This window comes from Sphaeroforma arctica (assembly GCF_001186125.1).
Source record: "Sphaeroforma arctica JP610 unplaced genomic scaffold supercont1.40, whole genome shotgun sequence".
NCBI classification, from domain to species: Eukaryota; class Ichthyosporea; order Ichthyophonida; genus Sphaeroforma; species Sphaeroforma arctica.
Window position 1 is genome coordinate 60,604 of NW_014040518.1, and position 9,362 is coordinate 69,965.

A 9,362-nucleotide genomic window follows, 5' to 3' on the forward strand; every position below is an offset into this window, starting at 1 on the left:
ATAATTTTCCCTCATGACCACAAGTGATGAGGGAAAATTATAACAGAAACAGCTGGCACCAAAGACCTTAGACCACGATTGACGAGGAGAAATTATAACATTAGCGATAGGCACCAAAGACATTAGCAACAGATCTGACACTGACAACAACACACTACGACTTGTAGTACATATATAGAACAGCCGTTCTGTTGCCTCGAGTGTGAGTTTCGATAAGATTTATGTTTTGACAACTTGTATTTGTTTTGTCGCTCTATATTGATAATATGACAATGTGACACTTGCAGCCACGAGAGTGTCGCTTGACCATACGACTGCATGGCTCAGGATATCCAGTGCAGCAGGCAGTGCAGGTGATGGGGCGAATAGTACACTTGTATATCGCCCGGTGCCCGCCCGCCCACACCTCACAATTTGAAGAATCCGAATTTTCAGAGCAGCCAGGGCTCTAGTGATCCCGTGCATCCTAATAATGCATAGTTGCATATCCTATCGTGCATAGCATGCATCCTAATAATGCATAGTTGCATATCCTATCGTGCATAGCAGGTAAGGTGGCACCCTAAACGGGTTCCAAATGTTCAGGCGGTCCGCCCACGAGCCAGGCCATAGTGTCTCTCTGGCGCATACGGTAATTGCCTGACAATGAACGCGTTCATTGTATGTCGGTGGATGGAGTGTTAGCATAGTTTGTGCTCCGTCAATGTGACTGTCTCACTGCACGCCTCGTTTCCGTTTGCGTTGGTGTGACATACCCTCCAAGTCATCGTCGTCGTCGCTCTTCGTGTCTGACTCCATCTCAAGCGCCTCAGCCGTAGGCGATCGTATGCTATGTAACGACAAACGGGGTGACTTGACTGACCCAGCCCTCGCTCGTGGGATCGGAATATGACCAGCGTTGTCTACATTCAGGCCCGTACCAGCGGCGGGGCTAATGGAAGCGTTTGTCTGACCCAACTCCAGCGGCGTATTCAGAGAAGGCACCGAGAAGGTTCTCATATCGACACTACTCCCGGTGCTCGTGCGTGTCAGTGCATCCGTGTGCGGGTTGATGTTGTTATTGGTATTGCCATTGGTACTGTAAATTGTAGACGGACTTGAGCTTAGAAGTCCATCAGAACCAGCATACGGGTTTGTACTCGTGTTGTTGATCATATTCGGGTTCGCATTGGGGTTGAGCGTTGCCAGTTGCTGTTGTGTGGTAGCACCAGTCAAATCTGGGATGCTGGACAGGTCTATACTATCCGCCATATTAAACATATTCTCGTACTCGTCCATGTCGAACGTGCTATCTATATTAGACCCCATGTCAAGCCCCCCATTCCCATCGATTTGGCTCAACAGCGGGTTCATCTGGGCGTCGCCGTCCCCCATCAAAGGCGGCAGAGGCGAGTATATAAACTCGCCATCCTTTCCACCGGCAGCCAACTGAGCCAGCCCTGTTTCATTCAACTGCGGTGGTGTTGTGACTACCGGTTGTACGCCACTGTAGTGTGCAGACGTGGGTCGTGCAGCCTGTGTCTGTTCATTCTGTGGCAGCATAGACGTCCCGTACGCCGCTTCGTTGCCCTGGGTCTTGGCGTCGCCCTGCCTGGCTTGCTGTAGCAGGTGTTGATTGTGCTGCTGTTGCTGCTGCAGTAACTGCAGCTGCTGCTGCTGTTGTATCTTCTGTTGTGCTTGTAGGGTTTGTAGGGTTTGCTGTGATTGCGGCTGTCGCAGTTGCTGAGTCTGTTGTTGCGCCTTCATCTGTTGCAGTTGCTGTTGTTGCTGCATGTTCCTCAGGTATTGCCGTTGCATTTGCTGTTGTTGAGTCAGCTGTACGCCTTGCGGTTGCTTACCGAAGTTTGTATTGACATTTGTATTCATAAGGTTGTCAGTATTCGCATTGGGGGCAGTCTGCCACTGGGGTGTCGCCATGCCCATGCCCAAGCCATTCCCACCCAGGCCACCCGATAACGTAGACCCGGACCTATCCAAGGTGCTCGTGTCCTTATTCAACCCACCTGCGGCGACTGACTGGTTACCACCTATGCCTAGGCTGTTGGTACTCTCCGGTGCTTCGTTGACGCCCATGCTCATGGTACTGCTACGCCGTTCGCTAACGTCATTGCCACTGTTAAGTCGTTGAACCCCAATGCTGTTCCTGTCTGCCGTCGCAGTGTTGTCCTCAGGGGGACTGGACACACTGTACATGACGGGATCGTTACCTACACTGCCTGGTGCATTCGCGCCCAACGATGAATTGACAGCCGCCAGACCACCGGCGGAGTTCCTATTGAATGTGTCTGTCTGTGCGTATATGATGTCGAGGTCATTGGATAGCCTATTCAGCCCCGAGTCCTGCTTCGTGTAGAGGTCACCCATGGCGTGTGTGCCGCCCTTGCCCTGCCCTGCCGCGAACGGTTTTTGTTGGTTCGAGGCTGATTGCTGCATGCTCAGTTGCAGTTGGATCCTCTGTCGGTCTATCTCCATCTGCTGCTGCTGCAGATGTTGCTGTGTCTGGCGAATCAGGTCTAAGTGGGGGTGGCTGTATGCGAGCACCAATTGATTGTTACGGTCCGCCGTCAGCGAGCTTGTATCTGTATTTGCAGCCGTGTTGCTTTTCTGCCTAGTGATTTTCTTCCCTTTTGTGCTTGGGCTCGCTTTCGCCTTCAGCCCAGCACTTTTACGTGTCTGGTTCGCCTGTTTCATTCCCGTGCCCGAGGACATACCTATGCGATCGCCATCGATGCTGTTGGTATCGCTTAAGCTGCTGGTGTTGGACAGCATGTGCACTTCTGGCTGTGTGCTTGTGCGTAGTCTGTGGCTAGTGGTTGACCGTGGTTGTACTGCAGGGGTGCTGTCGGCCGAGATGAAGCGGTCGTTGCCATCGCCTTCAATGGACATCTCCACATCATTGGGCGCCGACTCAATGGCAAAGGGTACCAAAGAATTGCTCATCCCAAACAGGGGCGTGTCCTCGTCATACGCAGTCACGTTGCTGTTGTTATGTGCGTGTGCTTGCGCTTGTGTGTATGTGCCGTGTTGTTGCGTAGCCGTCTGGAACATCTGCATGATTGTATTGCTCTGATTGGGTTGGCTCTCCAGCTGTTGGCGAATGAAATCATGGGAATACACACTTGCCAAGAACTTCAGAATCTTTTCAATGGACGAATGTACCTCATGTGACTTAGAGATGCTCATAATAGATGAGGACATCAGTGCCTGGTTCTGACTCCTGCAAGTGGAAGTGCAAAAGGGTAGTTACGGAACAATGTGTCAGGCGGTACATAAGACATACACAGCTAACTAAAAAGTGGGAGACGTGATGCATACACTAGAAAAAGTGGGAGACGTGATGCATACACTAGAAAAAGTGGGAGACGTGATGCACACTAGCAAAAGTGGGAGACGTGATGCATACACTAGCAAAATGGGAGACGTGATACATACACTAGCATTTGGATGGGCATAAAGCACTTCTGCACTGGATGGCGGCCTCTCGATGGTATTGCCAGTCATCCTTGGTACACACCATAGGCAACGAAATATACAAGACGCACCATGTCGGGGTTCAGGAATATAAAGTAACTAACTTTGAACGTCAAATGCATATACCGTAGATCGGAGGTCTCCTGCTTAAGCTGTGCCACTTCTTTCTTCATCTGTTCATTTTCGGTTCTTATTTGTTGAAACTGTGATTGAAGCGAAACTGCGAATTAAACAGCTGACATCCGTAGCAAGCAGGATGATCAGGAATGTGTAGATTCAACTACCATTGATGATTTTGCTGCCCTGGTAGATGGTTGCTGAGAACGATTTCCAGTGCTACAGTCGAGAAAACCAAATTCGTCAGGACCACACACACACACATATATATATATAGATATATATGTGTGTGTAAGTATACATAATACACCAGCACGCATGATACATAACATACACGTACGCTTAAATGTAAATGTTATATATCCAGAAAAACAAGTACACACGCATATATACATATATATATTAATATGTACACACACACACACATATATATATATAATATACAGACATATCTATATAAATATAGATACAGATATATGAATTTATATATGCAAATAAAAACACACACATAAATATATATATATATATATATGTATATATATATATACATATTTTTGTGTATGCGTATATGCGTACTCATCATATATATGTATGTATGTATGCAAGCATGCAATATATATATATATATATATATATACATACATACATACGTTTATATATATATATAGATATGATGAGTGTATACGAGCGTAAACGTACGAGTTTTATCTATGTACAAATATGATGCGCAAATACATACACACAAACAAAAACATACATTATTATAGACACGTAAAATTACGTATGTAAACACATTTAAAATACTTGCATCATATATTATATATTTATATATATATACGTACACACATGCGAACATACATACTCTTAAATACATGCATCTCATAAAAACACGCACACGCAAACGCAAACACAAACGCAGAAGCAAACGGAAACGCACAGACACACACATATATATTTATATACATACATACACACGCACATATATATATATACATATACATATATGTATATATATATATACATATACATATATGTATATATATATACTACATATAGTTATATATATATATATATACATACATACATACATACACACACACACACACACATATATATATATACTCGGGAATATATATGACTAACTTAGAAATGAATGTCAAGGTAGAAATACATAAACACAGAAACATATTTAATTCTAATTAAAATAAATGAAAGTGAGTAAGAGAAATTAAAAACATGAACACACACGCAAACATATATATACACACACACATACACATATAGATACACACACACATATATATATATATATATATAAATAAGCATATAAATGTATAAGCATATAAATATGTAAGTATAAATATGTATATGAACATATATATATATATATACGTTTATATATATATAGCTCTGATTATTATTTACTGCGGCAGTGTCTCAAGTGGTAACGCTTTAATCGACTCCCTCCCAAAAGACGTATAAATTCATAATATGTATACGCATATATATATATATATATATATATGCGTGCATACATCTACATATCTATATCTATTTCTATATATATATATTTATATATATTTATTTACATATTAGGAGTTGATGAATATATCTGTAAACTAAATCTTTACAACATAAGATACTTCCGCAATGAAAGATATTTAGAGCCTACGAAAAAATCGAAAGGAGATGCAAAGATTGTATACGCAAACGGTAATTGATATACTATCTCGTTGCAAATCGCCTTATTCCAAAGTTTTAATACTAATTCCACTCTTGTGTACGGCAGACGTGCTTTCTAGTACTTTTAGTAAAGTAAATGCCACACAAATTCTAATTGGCAAGCCAACTACAGCTAGTGAACCTGTCAGTATCCGCACAAAAACTTGGCGTTGTGAGTTGAATTTGAGAGTACACTGGTGGAAGTTTACCGCAAGACGCTTAGATGGGACTTACTAAATACTATATAGATGAGACATACTAAACAGACTGATAAGCTATTTGATATGACGACTGTACACCTGCCTCTACAGAAATCTAAATCAGCAATAACACAGCGCAACAAAATCCAACTCACCGAGTTGAACAGACCGGCTCTATGTATTCAAGGATTTTTCGCACACACATGCACACCACCGAGTTTGATAGCACTATCCCAGCCTAGCACCCACATCAACGCACTCCCCAATGTAACATACACATTAGCTAACTGTCCATGGACACACTCTGCTGCATACCTGTTTAGCAAGCTCATCGACATCCACACTTGATTCCACTTTCACCTTATTGGCCGTGGTGGAGTGGGTCTTTCTGTGTATGTTGACTAGCAACTCAGGGTGCCCGCGTCTGAAGCTGGGATGTGTAAAGCGCCATGCATGAAACTCTCCCGGCTGCACAATGCCCTTCTGCGGAGCCATGACCTTGCTGAAGTCATACATGTTCAATTGCCGCACAAACGTTGCAAAGTTATTGTGCTTGAAGTAGTGTGGCAGTATGTCCTTAGCGAACGACTCAGCATTGACTAGATTGAACCCATCGCCCTGATCGTTCCAGCCTATGCAGTTGTTTGAATTCGCATCGTCCACCATATGGTACAGCTTACGTAGGAATGGCGTAGGCTGAGCCAGAGCCTTCGCCGACTTGCCATCGGCAGCTAACGTGCCCGTTGCACCCATTGTAACGTAGGTGGGATGCCTCCCTCACTCTCAAATTATACTATGTGATCGTTAATAGACTACCTAAACCTGGCTACGCCCGGCTATATATAGTTTAGTGATACAGACCCCTGTAGGTGACCTTCGTGACTTTTAAATCAACTCTAGTGCCCGAGAGTATGCGAATCTAGCAACTGTCTAAATTACGAGGTAAACTGTTTTGTACACAGACACCGAGCTGTAGAGCGGAAGAGATTTTGATCCTTCGCCAAGTAGGGGTAGGGATATTCGTCTCACTCACAACAGTCTGCAGTAAGTATATACTATTAGTATAGCTCCTTTAGAAGCCTCTCTGTGCTTTAACCCGTACGTGCTCCATCGTATATATGCACATAAAGCACACGGTGATGACTTTGTCGAAATCGAGTGCAACCCTTTCCGACCAATATTATTTGTTTATTACTCACACCCCCACGGACTCATCGGACTTTACGAACCACGGAACCACAAATAGGTTTTCTGAATAATCTGAACCCAAAATATTTTTTTTGAAAGAATTTCCACGCACCACTATTCAACCAGTATTTAATGACCAATTGACCACACCCACACCGCAAGGTCCCTAGGCCATACTTGGACCATTTTCTAAAAACAAATAAGCAAGGCTATTTGTAAATAAATGTCCCGGCCCCCCAGAGAGTCAGACCTGCAGGTACAGTATAAATAGTACAGAGTTTAAAAAAAATGAAAAAATACAGTCGGTATATAAACTATAAAGTGCCCCTGCACCCTAAGGGCCCTGCCACAGGGCACAGGGCCACGCCCCTCACCCACGTCCTATATGAATTTTGTATGTACATACAGTAAAAAAAATATAATATTTATAAAAGTGTATTTATTTAAAAAAAAAAAAATTGTGATGACAATATTCATATTGGTCCAAAAGACCGAAACGATCAGTCATAAATAAAGCGATCACTCACATCAGACCGGCTGGACTGCTGGAGAATATTCCACAAATGGCCATTTTTGAAGTCTGAGCTATTTTTTTTTTACGACAATACAAAATAACGTCAACTCGTTTTGTTTTGGTTTTGCACCAAAAATGAAGTCACGTTTATCGCACACGCAAAAGTGATGATATGTACTTCATACGTTTTCACCGTAAAAAGGATAAACTGCCCCCACAGATCCCGATTGTACTCGCATGATGACATAATAAACGTTTACATTTCAAACAAAAATTGAAGTCAGAAGTCTGGACAGTGGACAACGGCATTCTCATTTTTGCTTTATAAATAGAATAGATCACAGAGTGTGATAGAGCCTTTGTCGTCGGCGTGACAAGAAAACTATAAATACTGTGCATACACAACTCTAGACTAGAGAAAAAATAGAACAATTGCTTCTCCTGCCACAAGCTAGTGCCACTGCCACTATGCATAGAGCAAATATAATATATGTACGAAGAACACAACACAGCGGACCTGATCGTTGGATGGACACGACAAAGCATGGATACTGCGCGACCTGATTCAGCGTTCGTGACTATCTGCTTGCCAGCCTGTGGTATCAGACTATAACTCCATTTCAATCATTCAAAATAAACTCAACCCGGGATTTTTATTTCAGGTGGCAGAATTTTCAATGCCTGATGCTTCTGCGAACAACCCACACTACAGTGAGAAAATTGCGTGAGATGCGTTTTACACTCATGTTTCCATATAAACTCGTAGCAGACACTTGCTTAGTACAGTTACTTTATAACAGCTAAATTCGGAACAGACACCTGCTTAGTACAAGTTACTTTATAACAGCCTACTTAAATTTCATAGAGGGACTGTGATGGTTGGCATTTTTCCAGCGAAGGGTAATGAATCCCGAGGTAACGTAGGAATTGTCTCCTTATAACCAATCCCTGTTATATTTACGTATTTCAAGTGTTTTATTTTTATCATTACTTTATATGTATAACTCAGAAGGCTATGTTAATATCGTAGTACATTACCAGCCATGAACGAGATGAGAACAATGAACATGTGAATGATGTGATACATACTAAATATTAAAAAATAAACAAAGACAGCCGACACTCCGGCCGTTGTCGATGACTCGCCGTCCAACAAAACGCAGTACTAATAATTATCGCTTTTGTAATCTCGCAAACCCAATCAGAAAGCGTTAAAAACAATAAAGGTGGAGATTGGTGACTATATCTGTTTTTACTATATCGAATGCACCATTTCGATTTTATCGACTATCGTATAGTAGTAGAGTGTGTACCTATTTTTCAAAAATATTTGGGTGATTTTTTTGTCTCTATAAAGATACTAAAACTCATCAAGTTATTGTACAACCACAAACAGAGGATAAATATACGTAAATAGCATAACCTTCTCTTTATCTAGACTATGCAAATAGTGAATATACTAACATAGTACTTAGTAAATCTACAAAAGAACAATACAGCTATCACTAGGAGAAAAATACGGCTATCAATTGGAGATCCAACCAGGTGTCAGTAGGCGAACAATATAGCTATCAGTCGCATATCTATACAGGTAATATCATCGTATTAATATGGTTGACGAGCCCAGGAAGCATAGACATTTGAGAGATAGATTACATAGGAGGAAGGATAAAGGACAGATATCTCCCATACCCATCATTGATACAAGTCAAGATGGGAGTTTCTTCTCCAGCGTACCAAGCTTCAAATCAATTGATAGCTTTCGACGTCAAAGGTAAGTACGAGTACAGCTTGGCAACCGGATTTTACTGTTATTGTGGCATTTAATATTACATGTATTTACACTATTCCATGGATCGCTCCATGGTTCACCTATATATATTCTGGGAATGAGTTCTATTTTTCGCATTTCATAAAATTCACTTGTTTCAAGGCTCTGCTGGTTGCTATAATGTCCAGTTCCCAGTGCTTTGATCAATAGACAACTTCTGCTTATAGGCTTATACTAATCATTAGATCCTATTAATAAATAAGCACATATCTACTCAAAAGGTATATATATATATATATATATATATATATATATATATATATATATATATATATATATATATATATATATATATATATATATAATNTATATATATATA

At 41.6% G+C, this 9,362-nt stretch overlaps 2 protein-coding genes across 2 annotated transcripts in view; one reads left to right on the plus strand and one right to left on the minus strand.

Annotated features, from left to right (window-relative positions):
• Positions 1-714: 714 nt before the first annotated feature.
• SARC_01076 (hypothetical protein) lies at positions 715-6,263 on the minus strand (the record flags this gene model as incomplete). Its single annotated transcript, XM_014305210.1, has 3 exons — positions 715-3,217; positions 3,598-3,674; positions 5,826-6,263. 3 exons carry the CDS (start codon positions 6,261-6,263, stop codon positions 715-717), a joined length of 3,018 nt encoding a protein of 1,005 aa, XP_014160685.1.
• Positions 6,264-8,662: 2,399 nt separating this feature from the next.
• Positions 8,663-9,362, plus strand: part of SARC_01077 (hypothetical protein) — a 1,525-nt gene continuing 825 nt past the window's right edge. The window contains exon 1 of the mRNA XM_014305211.1: positions 8,663-8,986. Within this exon, the coding sequence (XP_014160686.1) occupies positions 8,823-8,986 (164 nt within the window). The 5' untranslated portion in view covers positions 8,663-8,822. The remainder of the gene's footprint in view (positions 8,987-9,362) is intronic.